Source organism: Jaculus jaculus, chromosome 8, assembly GCF_020740685.1.
Source record: "Jaculus jaculus isolate mJacJac1 chromosome 8, mJacJac1.mat.Y.cur, whole genome shotgun sequence".
NCBI lineage: Eukaryota > Metazoa > Chordata > Mammalia > Rodentia > Dipodidae > Jaculus > Jaculus jaculus.
In genome coordinates this window covers 89,324,845-89,348,086 of record NC_059109.1, presented here as the reverse complement: position 1 = coordinate 89,348,086, position 23,242 = coordinate 89,324,845, and the positions used below count along the sequence as shown (strand labels likewise).

At 42.5% G+C, this 23,242-nt stretch overlaps 1 protein-coding gene across 2 annotated transcripts in view; it reads right to left on the bottom strand.

Annotated features, from left to right (window-relative positions):
• The window catches only part of Plcb1 (phospholipase C beta 1), an 855,615-nt gene that overhangs the window by 218,276 nt on the left and 614,097 nt on the right, over positions 1-23,242 (bottom strand). For both annotated transcript variants that reach the window (XM_004661511.2, XM_004661510.2), the window contains exons 12-14: positions 17,493-17,575; positions 10,007-10,091; positions 7,148-7,325 (exon numbers count right to left, since the gene is read on the bottom strand). In XM_004661511.2, the coding sequence (XP_004661568.1) occupies positions 7,148-7,325; positions 10,007-10,091; positions 17,493-17,575 (346 nt within the window). The remainder of the gene's footprint in view (positions 1-7,147; positions 7,326-10,006; positions 10,092-17,492; positions 17,576-23,242) is intronic.

The following is a 23,242-nucleotide window of genomic DNA, read 5'->3' as shown; positions in this document are numbered from 1 at the left end:
GAGGCCACCCTGAGACTGCATAGTGAATTCCAGGCCAGCCTGAGCCAGACTGAGACCCTACTTCGAAAACAAAAACCATGTGACGTTATATACAACTTGCTTTCTGAGGTGCTTGTGCTCTGCTGTGAGAAATACCTTTCAGGGATGCTACACTCTGTGATATAACACAGATAAACACCTCTCTCTTTTCAGCTTTTATTTATTTATTTTTATTTTAGAGAGAAGAGGGAGATAGGGAGGAAGGGAGAGAATTGGAATGCCAGGGCCTCAGCCATTGCAATTGAACACCAGACACTTGTGCCACCTAGTGGGCATGTGCGACCTTGTGCTTGCCTCACCTTTGTGTACCTGGTTAATGTGGAATCAGGAGACTAGAACATGGGCCCTTAGGCTTCATAGGCAAGTGCCTTAACCGCTAAGCCATCTCTCCAGCCCCTCTTTTTTCATCTTTGTCTTCTTTCCCAGCCCTGACTCTTTCAAACAATCTGTAGTAGACAGCCTCAGGTTCACTGAGATGAACTTCCAGACCAGGCACAGTTATGTAGGAAAGGATATTTATTGAAGTTTACAGATGCAGGGGAAGTCCATAATGGTGGAAGAAGCTGGCCTGCTTTCACCAGTCCAAGGAGAGAGAGAGAGAGAGAGAGAGAGAGCACAACCTACAAGCTAAAAGCCACACAGCACATTTCATGAACTCCTGGTGGAACTAGGCATTTTGCATATCTTTAGATTGGAATTTCAAACCCATCATCACACCGTAGGGATGGACCCTAAGATCCACCCAGTGAAACCACCTCCAGCCAGGTGGCTGCAGATGCAAACTACCAACTAATGAAATACTGAATGTATTGGGGGCCATCTACTCAAACTACCACACAACCCTGGGCCACCATGGAGCTCAGAGGGCCTCACAGAAGCCAAAGAAGTTCTGAGGGCAGCCAGGGACAGTGGGACTATGGGTAGCACAAATGACTACAGGAAAGAAAGCTGAAAGTGCCCTGCATCTGAGCTGTCTGCAGGCTATGTGGAATGCCATCAAAATCGTGGGTGCAGCATTCTCAGAAGGTGGGGACATTCTGTGTGAGGGGCAAAGGTAAGCAAAACGAGTGCTTTAAATTCTTCTTGAAGAGAAAATCTAACTAGGGCCTAATACAACTTCATATTTGGTCAACAGTAAGTAATTTCAGTTGATTGTTTCCTCAACTCCCTCCCCCCAAAAGTTAATGGGTATATTTACTAAACTATCCAAATTAGTATGAAGAATTACATTCTTTCATATCTCAAGGCTTCATTCATGCCCAGTAATGTTAACTGTGTAAGATTATTTTCAAATTAAAAGTAAGGAAGGCTTAGTCGTTTTTAACTTCCATCACTCAGTGCACGCACAGTGCAATGGCACGTCGTGGACAGTAGATGGCAGGGTTAGCTTAGCAATCTAGCAGCCTGCTTTGCTCCTTACCTGCTTCTGCAGGGGGCTTCTGAAAGTTAACCTGCCCTGCTCAACCTGTGGGACTGACAGTGCTTGTCGGACTGGCTTCCAAGCAGGTAATAAATGGCCAAGTCCAGTCATCCACTGCCGAGAGACAGTAAAGCATTCTTGATATATCTTTAGAGGGACACGTGACCCAAGAATTAAAGAAGGGCATACAAAGCCACTTCATGGCAGGAAGCTAGAAAGGGGCTATGAGGGAGGGAAGAGCTGGGAGGACTTAAAGGGAGGGTATGGTAAATATGTAAGTAGAGGGCAAAATATTGAGGGTAGAATGGTCTAAGTGGAATCAGGGGAAGGGATGGAGGAGAGAAGGGGTGGGAGGACAGTTCAAAAAATTTAAGATATTATGAGTAAGCCATATGGAAACCTACTTTTTTGCTGGCCAATAATATATATGTTAAAAAAGAGTTTGGGCATAAGTATTCTATGGAGGTGGATAATGGTGCACCCAGAAGCCATAGATTGTTAAAAATTTCAGTGGCAGGTGTGGGATACATTCTAGTGACTTGTTCACCAGGGAAGTCCATGATGTCCTCCAAACTTTACAGGCCATTGCCAAGGCTCTTGGTTGCCCACTAGAACCAGATGATAGGACCCTATTGCTTTTGGGCTGCAGGTCACTGAGAAATCAAGTAGGAGTGGAGCAGGAAGCCTTCTCCCAGTTGACCAGCTGTCAGAAAAGCTGGAAAGCGCTCTGCTACATGCAGCCTTTTGGAAGAGAGTTGTCAAAAGTGCCAACTGGCAGTGGTTCCTGCAAGCCTTACAGCTGGTCAACTAGGCCAACCGGTGTGATGGCGGCATGTCTGTTATGGGGGGAGACACTGCTCTGTTATTGGATTGGAGGCCCACTCCATGGGAGGGGATTCATGTGTGGTACTGAAAACCTAGTCAAAAGCCTATGTCCGGGGAGATCATAAGTCCTAGGGGAGTAATGACCACTGTTGTCTGGTTAAGTGGATATATTATGCCCACCAAATTACTCTCTGAACATTTGTGTTCATGCTTATGTATTAATTATATATTAATGCTACTCTTAGTTTTGGATAGAGAAGCTTCTCTTTTCAGATGGTGGTGACCAACAAGGTGACTCAAAAATTTCACTCACCATAATGCTGAGAAAAAGTAACAGAGGAGTGTTCAGTACTAAGGGAGACATATCTATCACACCCTATGAGGTTCAGGGAACATTGTGGAAGAGGGGGCAGCAAAAGCATTAGAGCCAAAGGAAGTGTTGGACCTCCTACAATGCTGTCTTCCAGAGACAACATGGCCTTGATATTCATGATCTCAAAGTGCTTGACAAGTGCCTACAAGACCTTTAGAACAGGAAGAAAAAAGTGATGACATCAAAATAGAAGAGAAACTAGTTGGAAAGAAAAAGGAATTCAATGGAGGGTGGATTTAGAAGGGGAAAATGAGGGTGGTGGGAAGGAGTTATAATGGCTTATTTTCTATGAAAATTATCAATAAAAAGTTTAAACTACTTTATGATGCTGATGTCATAATAAGATGAATCAATTTTACTGTGGGTATAACATGTATCTTACTATATTTAGACACATTCTTTTTTTGCTTTTTCAAGGTAGGGTCTCACTATGGCCCAGGCTGACCTGGAATTCACTATGCAGTCTCAGGGTGGCCTTCAACTCATGGTGATTCCCTACTCTGCTTCCCGAGTGGAGTGTGCTTGAGATTAAAGATGTGTGTAACCTTTAGGAGCTTGCCACTTAGAATTTTTGTATGCTTTTTCTTTTGCCACAATTTCTTTTTCTTGTTGTTGTTGTTAAAACAGGAGATTCTTTTAATCAAGTAACATGAAATGATGCTTGACAAAACCTTCTACAAAACATTTCATAAGACACTGCAACCCTCCAGCCATTTCAATGCCCCATCAGAACACTCCAATATGTATGTGGGAAAGAATATATCTTCCTCTACTATAAGAGCAAGAATCTGATTTTCCTTTCACAAGTTACATAAAGCAAACTATTATTTGCATTTGTATTTTAAATTGATACACAGAATTTATACATGATTAACGGGGCTCCCTATAGGCTTTTGGAAGGACCCTGAAGAAATGCTATTGAACTATACATTTTTTTAAATTTATTTATTTGAGAGCGATAGACATAGAGAGAAAGACAGATAGAGGGAGAGAGAGAGAATGGGCGCGCCAGGGCTTCCAGCCTCTGCAAACGAACTCCAGACGCATGCGCCCCCTTGTGCATCTGGCTAACGTGGGACCTGGGGAACTGAGCCTCGAACCGGGGTCCTTAGGCTTCACAGGCAAGCGCTTAACAGCTAAGCCATCTCTCCAGCCCTATACATTTTTTTAAAGTGTCAACAATGAAAAGACCCCAATAAGCAGCATCTGGCTTGACTCTAGATCTTCTAGACAAAAGTCCTGGCTTGGGTCTGAGTCCTAGAAGAGACCCCTGCAGAGCTATTAGCTTGAAATCAGAGCCATGTCATGTTGTTTGAGTTATTTGAGTTCCTGATACTGGGAACATCTACAAACCAAATGGTAAATTAGTAGGGCTCTTTTTCCAGAGGTCTACCTACATATTAAAATCTCCAAAAATTTCCATGGAAAAAAGTAATGATTGCACAACAGACTACTGGCTAGTTTAGGAAATCTACCGAATTACTAACAGATTGCTGCTCTTTCTCCATATTAAGCAATCATGTTTGCTGCCTCGTGGTGTTATGCATCCAGTTAATGAGAGGGGAGAACTGATAGTTGGAAAGGCAGATGGTACACAAACATCAAGCACCCACGCGCAAAGGAAGACATTCCAAGGGCACAGGCAGGTTAGGAAGTAGTGCCTCTCATGACAACCATCTTGAAACTTCAAAAACATTCTCACTGAGAATGGAAGTTATTTCTCAAAAGTGAATCCAAATTGTGTAATAATCTTTGGTGTATACATTCAAAATCCTTTCAAAGAATCATACAATTTCCATTGGTAAGCATGCTAAACTAAGTCATAAACTCAACTGGCAATTAGGAGACAAGGCAATTAGCAGAAAACGAATGCCAGTCAAGGCCTGAGGTGCATCTTGGTGGGGAAGAACCTGCCTCACATGTGAGCAGCCCTGGTTCAGTCCTAGTTCTCAAAAAGGCTTGTCCTAGACTTTATATTTTAATTTTTCAGTTGTTTAAAAATCTTTCAATTGATGTTTGATAATTGCACAGATATACATAGTCCATGGACTTTTCTAGTAGAGAAGTGTCCACACTAAGGAAGAAAATATGACCAGCCTCCAGAAGCCTTTGAGGTTACTTCTGCATAGAGAGAGGGATTAGCTTGACAATAATAATAACAACAACAAAAGCTATTATTACTTTGGATTTTAAAAGCAGGGTCTGACTCTAGCCCAGGCTGACTTGGAACTCACTCTATCACTCCAGGATGGCCTCAAACTCACAATGATCCTCCGGCCTCAGCTTTTAGACTGCTGGGATTAAAGGTGTATACCACCACACCCAGCGGGATTAGCTTGACATCTAACAGCATTTATTACTCTTGCTTGCTTTCATACTTCTCAATGGAGTCATATAGAGCTTGTCTATTTGTACTTGACCTCTTTTGCTATGTTTAATAACATTTGTCTATTTTTATGGATAGCTGTAGATCATTTTCTCCCTACACATTATGCTTTTGTGCAAATATACCATGATTTTTTAATCAGTTTATGGGCCTTTTGTAGGCTCTGGGATTTGGCTACTTTCCATAGTGCTGCTTTTAGATTTTTGGTAAAATCCACATTCATTCCGTTGGGTATTTATTTAGGAATAGAATTACTGCAGCATGGTGAAAGTATATGTTCAGCTTTTTAGGGTAAACATTTTTTCTTTCCCTTTCTTTTCTCTTTTATTGTATTTTTAATTCTCCTTTCTTTCGCTGTTATGATAGAACCCAGAGACTCACTGCTGCCAGGCAAGTACAGAGACCTACTCTGCTTGCTACCCATATTAAACCCATATTAAACCTTTGTAGTGTGTGTGTGTGTGTGTGTGTGTGTGTGTGTGTGTGTGTGTGTGGTTTGCATGTGTTTACATGTGTAGGAGGGCATGTGTGTACATGCATATGTGACAGCCGGAGATTGATATTGAGTATCTTCCTTACTCACTGTCCTTCTTAGTTTCTGAGACAGAGTCTCTTACAGAGTTCAGTGCTCAGCCATTAGCCAGACCAGCTACCCAGCAAAGATAGGGGTTCTCCTGTCTCTACCTCCTCCTCACTGATGCTATGGGTGCATGGCCACCATGTTTGGCATTTTACATGAGCACTGTGGATCTGAACTCTGGTCCTTATGCTTGAGCAGCAAGCACATTACTCAATGAGTCATTTCCCCAGCCTCCATGTTGAACTTTTAATGGAATAACTTCCTAGAGTCAAGCTTAATGCATCCTCAATTTTTATCACCCTACAAAAGAGGATAGAATCAATGACAAATAATTCAAAAACCATGAGTAACCCTTTTGAATTATTTTCTCATATCCACAAAAACAATCCAACACACCCAAATGTAAAAGGAAATGATAAGCATTGTTTAGTGGCTTTTACAGTAAATTCAAGTAATTTTGCTTCTTCATATATATATATATTTTTTTCCAAATTAGGGTCTTGCTCTAGCCCAGACTGACCTGGAATTCACTAGGAAGTCTCAGACTGCCCTCAGCTCACAGTGATCCTCTTTCCTCTGCTTTCCTAGTGCTGGGATTAAAGGTGTTCACTACCATGCCCAGTTCACTTCATAGGTTTTTAAAGTTTTGAAAACATGGGACATTGCAATGCCTAGAACATTTTAGCAGTGTGTGTGAGAACGTCTTCAGTATCTCCTGTCCTGAGTCCTACTGTTAGTGCTCATGAAGAGGCTTGGGGTCGGGTGGCCACTGCAGAGATGACTGGGCTAAAGTGGAACCCAAAACAATGCCCACCCCCCACGGTGTCCATGTGCCGACTTGATAGGAGGTAAAGGACCTGGAGGTGGCTCATAATCCAGGACTCTTTCAGGGGGTCTTAGGTGATGATATGAATCTTTAAATGCAGACAACACTTCTCAGTGGTGATAAGAGGTGACGTGACCACAGAGAGATAACAGGAAGGCAATGCTGATGGGCTTTGAAGCTGGAGGAAAGAGGCTGTGAGGCAGTGGATGTAGGTGGCCTTTAGGAGTTGGGAACCCCCAAAATCAGTCTTCCTTAGAGCTTCCAGAAGGGAATAGAGCCTTGCTGGCACATTTAGCTTATCCTGTAAGTTCTCTGGGGACTTCTGGACTTACAGAATGGGAGGGTAAGACATTTACATTTTCTGTAAATATTATTTATTTGAAAGAGAAGCACAGAGAAAGACAGAAAGAGAGTATGGGCGCACCAGGGCCTCTTGCCACTGCAAATGAACAACAGACACTTGCATCACTTTGTGCATCTGCCTTTATGTGGGTACTGGGAAATGAAGGGCCAACAGGCTTTCAGGCTTTGCTGGCAAGTACCTTTAACTAATGAGATATTTCTCCAGCCTACATTTGTGTTTTAAAGTTTATGGCAACAATAGAAATGCAATGTGTTAAGGACAGGTAAAAGCCCTTCTAGGCTAATTTGGGTCCACAGTCTCACTACCCACTCACAGTGTGAGCCCCTGGCCTCACCAGCTCCTGGAGATGAAGGCTCAAACACGCTGGAGGAATCGCTGTATGTGTTGGAGGCTTGTTCTGAAAGCTTCTTTTTTCCACTTCCCTCTGAGGACTTGTGTGATTTTTTCTTGTTTTTCACCAAAATTTTATACATTAAATCCATAGGGCTTGGAAGAGGCACTCCGGATTCCAACTAATGAAAGAAAAGCAGTTTTTAAAAACACTACTACTTCCTTTCAGATTTCTGCCCAAACCCTCAGCACAAGTGTCTAGATTATTTGTAACTGTCTTAAACATGGTTCATTGAACTGTTCTGTGTCTTACAGTTTTTAAATAAAAAGATTTATTTTAATTAATCAACTCATTTTCATAACAACATCTACATAAATAAGATCATAGGACTGTGCTAGTAGATTTGATTATTAAACTGAATTTCCATGAGTTCTATAATGGATGATATAAATCCAAACACTTTGATGCAGGACAGATAACAAGGCCCTGGCCTGAACTTCCAGAGGAAGGCCAGACACCTGGCAGAAAGAATTGGCATGGGTGGGCATGGTTTTCTAAATGAGCTCATGGAGTGAACTTTTCAGAGACAGCTTACAAACAGCCACATCTTAGCCTGGTACTTGGTGGCTTAGCTGTGCATGTCCATGGAACAGGAAGAGATGGGCTAGGTGGTTGCAGAGCTCTTGCAGCCCCAAGATCTAATCTGCTAGTATCAAGCCTTATTTACAGCTAATGGGAAAAATCAACTTCCCATGAAATGGTTATGAGATGTTGTATCAGAGAACACTGTGCAAGCCAGCCATGAGAAAGGCTTAGTTTTAGAAAGTCTACTGAAGTAACATAAGTAGGTGCTCTGCTCTTTGCTCCCAACTAGTCTAAGGACCTTGTGGAGAGTAGGCCAAAGGATCAAGGTTGGGGAAGCCTCTCTCAGGTCACTGCTGCTGTCTTCCTTCCCAAACAGTGTAAGGATGAGGTTGTCACCAGCCAGCTGGCTGGGGTCCTTTTCCTTTACTCATATAAAAGTGACAAGTAGTTGCAAAGCAGCTCAAGCACTGACAGAAGTCCCAGCCTGAGGCCCAGAGGCTAGCAGTGCCAAGCCTCGAGAGCCAGGGCTATCTTTTCAGGCTTGAGAAGCTAGACACATGGCTCTAGGCACTCAGGTTGGATGTTCATAGCTCTGGGCTTTACCCACCAGTGGCCCTGGCCCTGGAACACACTAAGGGCAGCAGTGAGCAGCAGCCATGGCCAGTGCCTGTTTGTGTTATAGCTCCTAAATGGGCTTGGCTATCGGAATCCTCAGCTCCTAGCAAGGCTAGCATGACAGCTCTCAGGTCAAGGTGTTAGGACCCTTTGCTCTTAAAGCCCAGAACTACAAGAAATTCTTCTAGCAAAAGGGAACCTGATACTCTTTTCCTTAGCTCTTCATGGCCTTTGTCATATCTCGATCAGCTCTTCTCTCCAAACCGGTCACTTTTTGGAACCCTTCTATCGCCGTAGCACTGCCACTTCGCTGCACTTCTGCCCTCTCCTCTTCACGCTACCTGCTCACCCACTAGTATTCTGAGGACAGAGATCTAAAGTGGGCAGAAGAAACTCCAGAGAAGCAACACCAGGAGGTGGCACCAGAGGGTATTATCCAGCTGAGACAAAAACTGAGTGTATCACTTCCTTCTAAAGTTAGAAGGGAAACCAGGAAAATAAAATAAAAAATAGCTGGGCATGGTGGCACACGCCTTTAATCCCAGCATTAAGGAGGTAGGAGGATCACCATTAGTTCAAAGCTACCCTGAGACTACATAGTGAATTCCAGCTCAGCCTGGGCTGGAGTGCAATCCTACTTTGAAAACCCAAGAAAATAGGAAAAAAAAAAAATTAGAGACGGAGTGTGGCAGAGGTGTATGCCACAGCACCTTGTGCAAATTAAAAATTGTGCTTGCCTTACTTGTAGACCTTCTGCTGGGGTCACTAGGAAAAGTGCATCTTCTGGCTCCCCCCATCCTCCATCTCCCAGCCTCTGTGAAAATGGCTGCTAGAGTTCACTGAGGCCATTGATGCAAGTTTTGAAATAGCAGTGGTTGGAAAAATGCCTTCTGGAGCTGGAGGAGCTGCGCTTTGGCAGCAAGCACCTATGGTTGCAACAGAAGTTCCTTAAGGCAGCCATAGTGTTCACAGCAGCTAGATTGCCTTGAGGGCAGTGCCACCGGCTGCCAAACCAGGACTAGTTGGCTGACAGTCAAGTGTAACAACTGTTACTTAGGGAGTCATATCCCTCAGGCCCCTAACATCTTAGCTTAAAAGAAAAATATGCATTGAGAGAGTTTCTTATAAAAGAGCCCTCACATTAGCATTAACAATACTTTAACAGTATTTAACAGTGCTGTACTCTTAGCCAAATACCCAAGGGGAGAGTTAGGCCATTTTACCTGTTTATGACTATAGCCATTGAAGGCCAGAGTTCTGCCTGAAGGGTGCATGAAAGTGGACAGCAAACAGCAGAAACAAGCCAAGAAGTCATTGTGCCACCTTTCACAGCCCACCTTACGTTTATACCATAAGTGTGACAATCATCACTGGGGTGAGCAGAGCCTTGTCTTCTTACACCTTCTCTGCAGGCTGACTGACATTGCTGAGAATTCTGCAATCCTGCCTGAGTTATATTAGACACAGAGAGAGGGACAGGACTGGGATGGGGAAGAACAAAGACGTATGACTTCTGCCCTCACCAGAGCCCAGCGCTGGTATCCCATTGGTCAAACTACGTTAGCTTTAATAAGCAATAGACACAGGGAATTGAAGTCTCCCTTTGGACCCAACCATAGACGTCAAGTGCCTTCCTTCACAGCTAAATGCTAGCACACTTACTGGGTGTTTCTCCAGGGGTTCCATGAGCAGGGCATCGCCAAAGATCAGCCGGCAATACTCAGCCATTTTGGCCTGCTGCTTCGGGCTAAGGAGGAAACAAGGCAAGTAAAAGTAAGCAGAGGGCTTTATCCAAGAGGCAATCTCTCATTAGCTGTCATGGAAACAGAGATTTGCCTAATCTTGCTGTTCAGGATTAATTTCTGTCATTCTGTACCCCTGTCCTGATTTTTCTAAATTGCACACACACGGTGGGTTGGTCAGTATTGGCATGGGCACTGTGAGGTGACGCTTGTTTTCTTCATCTTCTTTTTATTTTTTTTAGTATACATGTCCTCATATGCCTACAAGATATTTATTTTAGCAAGTCAATGGCCAGGACTGTTCACCCTGCTGTTTCCTTGTCACTGGATTCTTGAAATTCCGAGAGTTAGAAACCTTGTTCTGCTTGCCTCAGTCCATGATTTTATATTAACTGGCAAAATACTTGGCAGGGGGACATTTTCATAGTTCCATATTCTTGGGTGAAATTTATCAGTGCAACAGAGTTGTGAGGGAGTATTTGTAAGGAAGTAAGAGAGGAGAGAAGAGGGAGAGAAGAAGGAAGTGAGAGAGGTAAGTAGAGTGGGAGAGGTAGCAGCAGGGGAGAGAAAGAATCTCAAATGTAGAAGAAAACTTAGCAGACTGTGGGTCTGTGGAAGGTTCTGGAGAGAGAGGCAAGTGCAGCAGGCAATTTTGTGTGTGTGTGTGGGGGGAGGTCTGCTATTCCTTTTTTCCTTTTTCTTTCTTTCTTTTATTTCTTTTTTTTTTTTTTTTCGAGGTAGGGTCTCACTCTGGTCCAGGCTGACCTGGAATTAACTATGTAGTTTCAGGGTGGCGTCAAACTCACAGTGATCCTCCTACCTCTGCTTCCTCAGTGCTAGGATTAAAGGCATTTGGCACCAGGCCTGGCTTCCCTTTTATTTTCTTTTTGATTTTTTTTTGATGTTAATTTTTTTATTTTTGATTTTTAAAACATAGTCTCACTATGCAAGCCAGGTTAGCCTGCTGCTCAAGAGCCTCCTGCCTCAGCATCCTGATGGCTGCAGTCACAGGAGTGTACTCCATGCCCAGTGTGGCTTGCCTGTAACTTTTCTGTGCAAGAGAGCTAACTAATCAGCAGCTCACAGAGGCTGCCAGGAGGAGCTTGATCTGACCGGGACTGCTCTGGATCTATAAAAACAGGAGGCTCATCACTGTTCTTGAAATTGAACAGAGGATACTGAGAAGACAAAATGATGTCATGGATGCAAATGCCTTTGAAAAGCAAGAGCAGGACACATGTAAGATGATCACACTGGTAGAAGGCCTGCTCTGCTGACTTGAAGAGACAGGCAGTGCCTCCACCTCATGTCAACACAGTGTTGTTCAAGGGAACATCCAGATTCTTTCAGAACTCCAGCCTCCCTTGACCTTTTCAAGTGCAATTAAAAATATTTTCCTCCTTCTGCTTAAGGTTAAACATCATTACATGGCTTCTAATTCTGGTGGGTATTTTGGTAGATTTGATCTACGGCTATGGAACTGGGCTTCCCAGTTCCACTGCAGTGATGGTGCCCTATGTCAAGAGAAGACTGAATAGACAGTAAGTGATAAGAATGGTGGTGATTTACTATAAATCATATCAAAATAAGATAAATTCATATTTTCTTTTCTTCTTCCATGTAGCCTGGAGCACACTTTTCTAGGAAGGGGGTACTTAGAAGATTCAAATCCTATTCAGAACTTCACAGGTTCATGACACCTCCTTTACAGTTATGAAGTATGTATTTTGGGGGTCAGATGAGCTCCATAGTGTTCATATATCAATTCCCAAACTGATGGCCTTCTTGGAACTACAGGGAGAGTCAAAGGAGTGATTCAAAGAACTTGTAAAGCCTGAATAACAACCTTACAAAGAGACGGATGGGTATCATCCAATCTCTCTTTGAGACAATCTTCCTATGGAGCCAAGGCTGGCTTCAGACTCAGTAAATAGTCCAAGTTGGTCTCAAATTCACAATCCTCATGCCTGAGGATCCCAAGTGCCAAGATCCATGTGCATGCCACCACATCCACTGCAAAGCTTTAAGTCTGTCTTGCTTCTATAGGTTTTTACCACATGGTTTACACAGCCCTGAGTATAGACAGTGATCACTCTCAGTAGTGACTCAGGAGGACTGATGAGGCTTGACCCTGGAAAGCACCAGAGGTGGAGGTTTAAGAACTACCCAGGATGGACATTTGGGAGCAGGTAGGAATGACTGGCTCAGTGGTGACTCATACAGGTTATCTGCCTGGTCAGCCCATGCTATGGTGGCAGCTGTCTGTGTGTTGGATTCACATTACATGCTTTACTAGAGAACTCCCAGAATCTGTTTTATTTTACAGGTGGCATAGACAGCTGGGGAGATCCAAGATCCATCAATATGACAAGAAAAGACAGTCGGCTTTCCACCAGCAGATATCTACCACATTTACCGGGGTCCAAAAGAAACTTCAGAGGAAGCAGTGACATGAGTATTGCTCCCAATGCTAGCCTGACAACCACCTCTAGGGAAGCAGCAACAAAACTGTGGTGAACTGAAACATATTGTAACAGAAATACAGAGGCTACAGAGAGTTCAACACTAAAAACAAACACTAACATACCAGTAAAGGCTTAGATATTGTTGTGGAAGAGTAGGTGCTAAGATTGTAAGAGCCATAGAGTGGGTAGAAATATCCTGATGCACAGCCCTGCACCCCCTCGAGACCAACATAGCCTGTAATCACCCCACAGTGAACACCAATAATTCTACTGAGGAGGGCTGTCAGGGAAGTTGAGACCAAGGGAGAGAGGATATAAGACTATAACTTACGTGAAAAAATTGTTTTTAAAAAAAGAAACTCCCAGATATTTCATTGTACTTGGTGACCTTATTAAATGTCATGGCACTTTCCACTTCCAAGAGTAAACCGACAGCATCTTCATCACCTGAAGCTTTTTAGAAATGCATGCTGGGAAGCAGAGTCTCTGGAGAACTGGGGCAGCTGCCTTGTCGCCCACTCTCCTCATGCTTATGATGCATGTTCATGTTTAGAAACCACTTGGGGGCTGGAGAGATGGCTTAGCGATTAACCACTTGCCTGTGAAGCCTAAGGAGCCCTGTTCAAGGCTCGATTCCCCAGGACCCACGTTAGCCAGATGCAGAAGGGGGTGCATGCGTCTGGAGTTTGTTTGCAGTGGCTGGAAGCCCTGGCGCTCCCATTCTCTCTCTCTCTCCCCCTCTTTCTCTCTCTGTCGCTCTCAAATAAAATAATAATAATAATAATAATAATAATAATAAAAACCACTCGGTGGATTAACTTAGGTTAACAGGGGCAGAAGTACATGATGTAGCTTCAGAGCCCTCTGCTTTCTTTGACAATGACCAGGAATTAAAGGCAAGAGTTTTACACTGATGGCTTCCTGTCAACTTTCCCTGGTTAGTCACGTTTTCACCAGAAAAACATCAGGAACATGTGTTGGGTGTCCTTAGATGGGTGTGATCTGCCAGGGGTCCCCCGTCAGGTTTTGAGAAGGATCACACTGGATCCATGAATCCTACTCTACCCACTCCACAGACAGCCGAGCCATTAGGGGAAGTGAGGCTGCTGAGTCCCTGACCTGGCCACTGCTGCCCATGCAGTGGCCCTGGGTGTGAAGAAACCCGCAGGTGACTGGGATGCGGGTGGCTGATGAGCCACATGCTCCATTCTAGTCACCTGGGGTGTCAGTGAAATGCAGTTTCATGGGTCACTTAGAAGAACAAATATCTTTGTCTGAGATTGAGTAAGCAAGATGTAGGTGTCCAAGGAGAAACCCAAATGGCTATTTGGCAATTGGGCCACTCATATTCTGAATAAACACACTATCTCTTACCTTAATCAGCACAGAGAGCAAACTGAACACAAAAGAGCAGTGGAAAACAAAGGATGCTGGTTGCAAGTATGAACTACAGAAAAAAAGGCATTAAAACCACACCTGGCAAACAAAAAGTCCTGAATTTTTTAGACCATCAACATTAGCTACCAGGAAAATAAAGTGAGACGAAAGCATTCACATGTATATTTTGAGCTTCAAGCCAAAATATACATTTCTAAACACTTCAAAATATCCATAGAGCATCTGGCAAGGGAGCCAGTTTTCTGAAAAAGAATGTGTCTCATTTCCTAGGGCAAAATTCTCCAAGTTAAACTAAACCAACCTGCTTTATAGGCAAGGAACCTGCACTTCATGGATATTAAAAACTGAGTGCAAAATCTCAAAAACTAGGGCTGGAAGTTGCTTCACTTGAATTCTGTCTAAGATTCTTTCTACAAAAATGCTACTTCACAAATTAAGTGGGGCATTTTTGTGCAGAGGTAGACAGCAGCTGGGGAATCTGTGGCTATGGCTCACTGGGATGCTGACATAGCAGGTGGATAAGGGAAGAGCAATGGCAGTGTCCCCTTTGTTATTTGTGGGAAGATAATTTCAAATATTTAAAGGAAGAAATGTCATTAGATCCATGTATTTCTTCCATTACTTACAGTGTGTATTAGTGGTGACTGTGTGGGTCAAATCAATGTAGAGGAGTGGTTCTATGCTAATTTTGCAGGGGCACCATATAGAACATTAAAGTGGTTCACCATAAATGGCTTCCAGGCTTCAGATGAATGACAGCCATGCTGTTGGCAACAGAAGCTAGTGTGTCAGTCTTTCATTGCTACTAGAGTGTCTCAATGATTTGAGACAAATCATGGCATCATGGTATTCTGTGAACGTTTTTTTTTTGTCACATGTAACAAATTAGTTAAAAATTTTAAAATTAATTTTATTTATTTGAGATAAAGAGGAGGAAGAGGACAAGGAGGGGAGGGAGGTGAAGAGAGAAAGAGAGAGAGAGAGAGACATAGAGAGAGACTAACTATCGACATTCCAGAGTTTCCGCTACTGCAAAGGAACTATAGATTCATGCCCAACTTGGTCATTTGACTTTACATAGGTAGTGGGGAATCAAACCCAGACAGGCATGCTTGGCAACCAAGTACCTTAAACCACTGAGCAATGCTTAATTTATTTAACCAGAAAGCGAAGCATGAAAGTACTACATTCTTTTTGCTTCTGTGCACAATGTAGGAAATTGACTTCCCATTCTGTTTTGGATCTCTGTAGGATCCGTGTGGAAGACAGCAGAAAGCACCCTGTAGTCGGGGTTACAAACCACAAATGTGAACATGCATAGGCAGTGAGTCGCCTTGCACATGTCCTGGTTGCCTAAATTTCATGCTTTGGAGACTGATGATACTCCTGATTAGGTGTAGGATATGGTGTTAGCTCAGTACCTGCTTTCTGGGGCCAGGATCATTGACATGACATGACATGTCATCTTAATGGTGTTTTAGCTGCATGGCCATGGGTAAGCTACCTGCCCACTTTGCCATTCAGTTCCTTCATTTGTGAAAAAAAGATAATCCTGATATTTCCTCAGGCACCTGAGTTTGTAGTGAGGGTTGCATGTGGTTAGGCATGTTAAATGCTTTGAATGCTGTCTGGCACAAAAACACATGCTCAACAAGGGATGGTTTCTATGTCCATGGTGGCGGTAGATGTTGTGACCTTGCTGTCCACCTACCTCAGAGAAGAACTTGTGACAGGTGGGACAATTCAGAGTGGTATGATAGTCTTTGATTTTGCTTACTATAACTAGAAATATTTCTTTAAGAAAATAAGTATGTTGAATGTATTATATCAAAAAGCATGAGAAAAAAGGAAAATGGGACACAATCAATAAATATGGAAAGTACTTAGCTAAAAAGAAAAGTAGCAAGGTGTTGTAGAATCCCAAAGGCAGGAGGGAGGGGCAAAGAAGAGAAAGATATCCAGTGAAGTGACTTGCAAATCAGAGCTGTTGTGGCCAACCAGGTGTTGAATATGGTCGCTGTAGAGGAGTCATAAAGGAACAGAACACATTCCCTCTAAGAGAAATTCTATTCTGATCAGACTCTTTCTTTAACACTGCATGAATTTGTTGGGAATTTGTGAATGGATGTATATGACACTAACGTACATGACAAAGAAACATCAACAGACAAGAAAATCTTATAAGGACCTGAAGGGGATGTATGAGCTCTGTTAGTGTAGGTGCTACTGTTCTTCAGTGAAGAAATCAGATTTCAGTCCTTGGGAGGAACAAGAGCAGATACTCTTTGAAGTAATAATGGCCTCACTTTATCTCCAGACACTGATTTCATACACCACAGTCTTAGTTTCATAAACTTTGGCTGACTGGAAACAATAATCTTTTATTGTGGGGCCATTTAAAGTGAGTAACTCTATGATAAACTGATGCTCAGATCTTAGATGTAATTTGTCTCACTGTGATACTTTGTGATAAAATGAACATTAAACAGTTAAGTGGCATGGTGACACACCCATGTGTTCTCAGCCCTTGGTATTCTGAGGCAAGAGGACTGGGATAGCAAAGCCAGACTGGGTTACCCAGCAAGCCTCCTCTGTCTCAGAAAACAAGGTGCTAGAGTTGCTGCTCAGCAGGGAAGCACTGGTCTAGCACGGGCCAGGCCCTGGGCACACTCACCAGCACTGCAAATAAACAAGCAATAAATAAAATAGTCAAGTCAGAACAACCTCTTCTTTGTGTGGAGCTCAGCAATAATGCAGGCTAGCTTGGAAAAGGAAAAGATGTACAAACACGAATAAACGGGGAGACCAACAGGCAGGGTGTAGTGTCTGGTGGACAGAGTTAATAGGTGAGGTGGAAGAGGAGAAGTTACCGTTCTCCCCCAGCCAGAGCAGGGGAGTGGGGGCATTGTAAAGTGCCAAAGCTGACTACACATTGTGTGCAATACAAAGAGCTGATGAGAGGGTTTTATAAGTGGCCCGCTGAATTCCAAATCTTAAGGGGACAGGTATTGTATAAAAACATGTGTTCTCATTGTTCATATCCACACAATATGAATTGTGATGCTATCTACACAAGACCTGAATAGCATGAGGGTAAAAGAATAAATGATGACATAAAAATAGAAGATGGACTAGTTGCAAAGGATAGAGGGGAGATAAAACAAATGAGGGGACAAGAGTTTGGCGACGGGGAATTATGACTTATGATCAGGGTATGCTGTGTATATGAATGGATGTTGTCAATAAAAATTTTAGAGAAAAAAACACAAGAAAAGAAAATGCATTCCATGGCACTATAAAATGAAGTCTTCGGTTTAAATCATACCATGGCATGAGAATAGACCTGCAGAGCCAATGGGCTGCTGACAGGATTTAAGTGAGAGAGCGTGTTCCATTACAGGCAGATGAAAGGATGCCACTTACTACATGACATGATTGAAGGACAACATTAATAATGCCAAATCATCTCAAATCTGATGGGCACTTATTAAAGATGCCTTACTTAGGGATTAAAGATTGTCACTGAAGGTAATGAATACTTACGAATCCACGTGGTTCTCAAATGAAAGGAGAATTGGAAAAGGTGAAGTCTTAAATGCGCACTCAGCGATTGCCTCTATCACCTCCTAAAAATGAAAACACAAGCAGCATCAACAGAGCACAGCGTGCTAACTGTGCATTTTGTTTTCTTGGAATTAAATCCATTAGTACGGAGGGGAGGGGGATTTTGTCATTTGTTTTAGTTGTTTTGTGTGTATGTTTTTAATTTTTTTAAGTGGTAGTGTTTGTTTTGTTGGTGCTAGAATTGAACCCAGGGCTTCATGTATGCTAGACAAGTACTCTACCACTGAGCTACATGTCCAGCCCATGTGTTTATATGTTTTTATTTAGAGACTTGTATCAAATAGCTTGAAATGGATGGAAGGGGCTGTGAGCTTTCTGAATTTTGGTTATACAAGGTTAAAAAGAAAGAAGAGTGGATTTTAGTGGAGGGAGAGAGACACTTGTAAAGAATGATTCTTGCCTTCCCAGTGCTGGGTTTTAAAGGTATATGCCACCATGCCCAGCTTCTTCTGATTATTATTAATTTTTTTGGTTTTTCAAGGAAGTGTTTCACTCTAGCTCAGGATGACCTGGAATTTGCTATGTAATCTCAGAGTGGCCTCGAACTCATGTTGATCCTCTTACCTCTGCCTCCCAAGTGCTGGGATTAAAGGCATATACCACCACTCCCAGCTTTTCTGTGTGTTTTCAAAAATATTTTATTTATTTATTGATTTAGCAGAGAAAGAGGGAGAGGGGGAGAGAATGGGCATGCCAGGGCCTCCAGCTATTGCAAATAAACTCCAGATGCGTGTGCCCAATTGTGCATCTGGCTAACGTGGGTCCTTGGGAATTGAACCAGGGTCCTTTGGCTTAGAAGGCAAGTGCCTTAACAACTAAGCCGTCCTTCCAGCCCTCTTCTGTTTTTAATAATGAAAAAATCTAGTCATATTACAAAAATTTGGGATAATAAGGAAGAGGCAAAATTTTTACCCATAAATTCACTTTCTGAACCAAACCACTGTTAGCATTTGGTTGTATTTATTTCTAGTCTGTTTTTCATATACTTGTGTGTCTTAGTTCTAATTATAGTTACATAATCTGTATCTTAATAAATATTATTATTAAGAGTAACTAAAGGGCCTGAGTGTACAGAAAAGTGGTATGACACTTCCCTGGCATGTTCAAAGCCTTGGGTTTGATTCCCAACACCAAAACAAATAAACAAACAAGCAAGCAACAACAGAACTATAATTCAGCCACTTACAGTGCTCAGCACAACTTTTTAGTACATTCAGAGTTGTGCAACCATCACCTTAATTTACTTTGATACTTTTGTCAACCCCCAAGGAACTATGATCCCACTAGCAGTCACTGCTTTTGCCCACCCAACCCCTACCTCACAGGTGTATTCCTCAGCAGCCACAGATCTGTATGTTTCCCTCGATCCATCTGCTCCAAACATTTCATATTGATGCAATCATGTAATATGTGGCTTTGGGTGTCTGACATCTTTTATGTAGCATGCTTTCAAAGTTCATTGGTGTTCTAACATGTATCAATGCTTCATTATTCCAACTATGTTTATTTAGATGTTTTTCAGGACTGGGGCTTTAGCTCAGGGGTAGAGAGGTTACCATCATACTGTGTTATCCCTGGCATTAAAAAAAAAGTCACAAGATTTAATAACATAAAATTCCAGAAAAAAATTAGAAGTATCAGGATAGATTCAACTACTTGCTAGCTATTAGACTCTTTAGCTGATTTGAGATGATTTCCTCAACATGCACTGACCCCTTCACCTCTCCCATGGCCTCTTCACATCAGATCTGTGGAATGAAGTTTATCACCATGCCAAGTCACAGAGCATGAGGTCATTTTTCTAGGAATAGATTCCTGCAGGAGGAACTACTGAGTTAAATAATATGAAGAATACCATAGGCTTCCACATTAGTTTTCATTTTTCAGCTGCCTAGAGCAATACGTGTAGGACCATATTGCAATGCAGAGCCACCAGCTTTGCATCAGTTCTTTAAAATGTTTTCATCACTGAACTGGTGTGTAAGTGCAATCTCATTTATTGCTTAAGTGTTTTACCATCAATACTATTTAACTTGTACTTGCCATACATGCCTTCATTTACAGTTAGTCTTTAACACTCACTCTTATTCTTTATGAGAAAACCTTTTCTGCTATCTCCGTTACCTTTCCTGTACAACGCATAGCTTCTTTATAGCTAGGCCGTTAAGCCTTTTTGCTTTCCCAGAGTATAAATAAGGCTTTCTAATTCCAAACTTCATTTGCATATATCCTTGAGGAATGATTTGTCTGCAGGGAGTAGGAATCACTGTTTCTTCAAATGAATTCACAGATTGCCTTTCATATATAATCAACTTAACTTTTATCATAGTTGAGTCCATCAAAATAAGTGTAGTATAAAAAGCAAGTTGTACAAGATATGTTTGTTTTTACTGCCTTTATTTATACACAGGTGGTAAATTTGTTTGATTGGTTTATATCTGGTTGCTATGTCTTAGACTTACAAAGCTGTGTGACTTTGGGAAAAAATGATTTCATGCTCCTGAGTCTTTGTTTGATCATCTGAAAGGTGGGGTGATAAACTTTACTCCATGCAACTGAAGTGAAGATGCAGGGAGAGACAGTAAAAGGGCTGGCTCATTTAATGTGAATCTTCCCTAATCAGCTACCAGTACCTGTGTGACAGTGGTTTCTTCTAAATTGACCCTCATGTTGGAGCATCTTGCTAATAACAAGAGCTGTATTCAGTGAACATATGTTCTGCTCCACATAGATGTCTTATATTGCATTGCTAATATTCCATTAGGAAAATATTATATACCACTTTATAGGCTATGAAGTGGGAATTCTAGAGTTATCAACTGCTTCCAACTAAAAGTGAAGGTTAAGAGATATTAATTGCCTTTCCCCAAGTTAAAGGAAGAGAATCCCCCATATGTTTTAAAACTTATCTGTCATACCCTCTGAGCTCCCACTGGGCCCCACAAGCAAGACCTGGTTTGTATTGAATTTACCACATACCTTGGGCTCCTGGCACCTTTATAGAATTGAAGTAGATGTCATGGGCTGGGCATGGAAGGTACTGTGGCCGCCATCTCTGCAGATTTATGAAGGACTTGGTCTGGCTGAATTAGAATTCCTTAATTATGTATCACCACAACCATCATAATGGAAAGCTGAACTTTGGTCACCTCTTTCAATTACAATGTCAATGGCTCCCATTTATAGGGTACTCACGGCATGGAATGCAGTATCTATAAATTGGATGTTTTTTATAATGACCCTAGGGGGTGTGCACTATAGTTATCTGTTTTACTGATTAGGGAGAAGGCTTGGGATGATAAGGAAGCTTCTAGAAGATCTCGTAGCCAGCAGTAGGAGAGCTGGTCCACAAATGGCCAGCAGTTAGCTAGACAGCAACATCCAGAACATTCTTTTCTTTTTCTCTACCTATCTTTCATTTTCTTCTCTCACCATATCTCCTCTGTGTCTTCCATAACGTTAGCTACCACTTCAGAAAAACATTCAAACTTTTATGCTGAAGAAAATATTAACTGAATTTCATCTAATACTTGTAGTTGGGAGCAACTGAAAATTCTAGGAGGCCTACTGGAGGGCTTTATGTTTTCTGTTTGAAATATGTTGTATGGTATGCAGGAACATTCAGGATAAAAAATCAAATAGTGGTTTTATAATGAAACAATTTTCATTACTTCATACATGCTACACGCAGTGGACACTGGATGTAACAGCCCCTTCCAGTGTCATTGCTCCTTATTATGCCATGGCCAGTTTTCAGAGACTTTACAACACTGTGTTCAGTAATCTGTTAACTATTTGGTTCAATGGCTAAGCTCCAGTGGGAAAAACTGCCCTTGAACTCCTTTGCTCTTGACAGACAACAGCAGGGTGCATTTGTATATCTGCTTTCGATGGGCTTTGATGGAGCCATAAATTGCATCCTGAAATATTACTATTCCTATCAGGTAATGCAGCCTCATTTTTTGAAGTGATTCAGTTGACAATTTGATACCTTTTCAACATGCACTCTTGTCTGTTACTCAGTTTTCCCTTCTGTATGGTTGGTGGTTAAAAGGGACCTGCCTAAGGGGAAGAAAAGAGGACTGGCCTGGAATAGAGTGGGAGGTGAGGGTTATCTGTCCTGGATGAGGATGAAGAGACTGAATGGAGAGAATGAGGGCAAACGGTGCATGACCAGGGCACAGCCATCTGAAAGACTAAGGGAAAGATGTAAGGGAGAAGTAGGATGTGAAGCTAGCCTGCGGAATACAAAGGCCTCCATAAAGGAAGGACATGGAGCATCTCTCTTTTCCCAGAACATAACATTTTATTTTGGACCAAGTAACTAGGCATCAGATGTCAATAGGAATGGCTGTTTCTGGGGTATTTCATGCAGTAGTGTTCCAGTCCATATAAACTGAAAGCAGAAAAACTGTGACGTAGTAACAAGTTCTGCCCTCAGATTTTGCAGCAGCTGCAGTATGGCTCAGAGACAGAATGCAGTCTAATTACATGGGGACAGTCAGTTCCAACTGTACAGGAAATGCTGTAAGCAGATTCTCACTGCTTACTTGCACACTGTACATGGACTCTCACCCACGAAAGTGAAGAAAGACAAATTCTACTTGTGAAGTGCATAGAGGCAAGAGGGACTCAAGTGAAGGCTGTATTTTGCTTGGTATTGGGATCTTTATTGATCTGACCCTCCATGGAAGCTCAGTTCTCAGCACTTTGTGTAGATGAGGGTACAAAACCAAGACCTCATCCTTGTGGAGGGTTCATGATGTTAGAAGAGCCAACAAGCAAAGGAAATGGTAACTAAGCAGGTGAGGCAGTGCCTTGTGGGTAACTGGAAACCACAGAGTGAGCAGGATCATGTCAGGGTGGCGTGTGGGAGCCACAGTTGGCAGCAGTCAGAAATAGACATTACTAAGGGGATAAGGAAAAATCTCCCAAGAAGTAAGGGAGAGTCGTGTGGAAACCAAAGGGCCTGTCAGGCAGAGGAAATAACCTCTATAAAAGCTCAGAGGGAAGGCCTGCCTGGTATGGTCAGGGACCAGCAAAAAGGTCCATGTAGTTCTAGCTGAGTTGAGTGAAGGGAAAAAAAAAATGTTAAGAATCAAGGTAACAGGGGAGAGGCCAGTAGAAATTCACAGAGCCTTGTCATAGAGTCTCTTCTCACCCTCCCTTACTGTCACACTGCATTTGGAAAAACAGACAACGGGCCTATAATATGCAAAGTGGAGCCAGTACTAGACTGAGGAAGACAGGCCCAAGTGCCATGTTTATTATTATTACTTTTTTATGAGAGAGAGAGAATTAGCATGCCAGGGCCTCAGCCACTACAGTCCATTTCAGATGTTTGCGCTACTTAGTGGGCATGTATGACCTTGTGCTTGCCTCACCTTTGTGCATCTGGCTAACACGGAATCTGGAGAGTTGAACATAGGTCCTTAGGTTTCGCAGGCAAGCACCTTAACTGCTAAGCCATCTCTCCAGCCCCCAAGTGTCATAAACACTGTATGTCCCTGCTCTGAATCCACAGGCCCCTGAGAGCAAAGGATCACCTTGACCTTTGCATTAGTGTTGCACTTGATTTGCCCTCTTCTGGCTCCTACTGAGAACATGTTACTACCGTATTTATCCTCAACCCAGCCAGGCAATTCTCCTCTCAGCCCCAAACCAACACC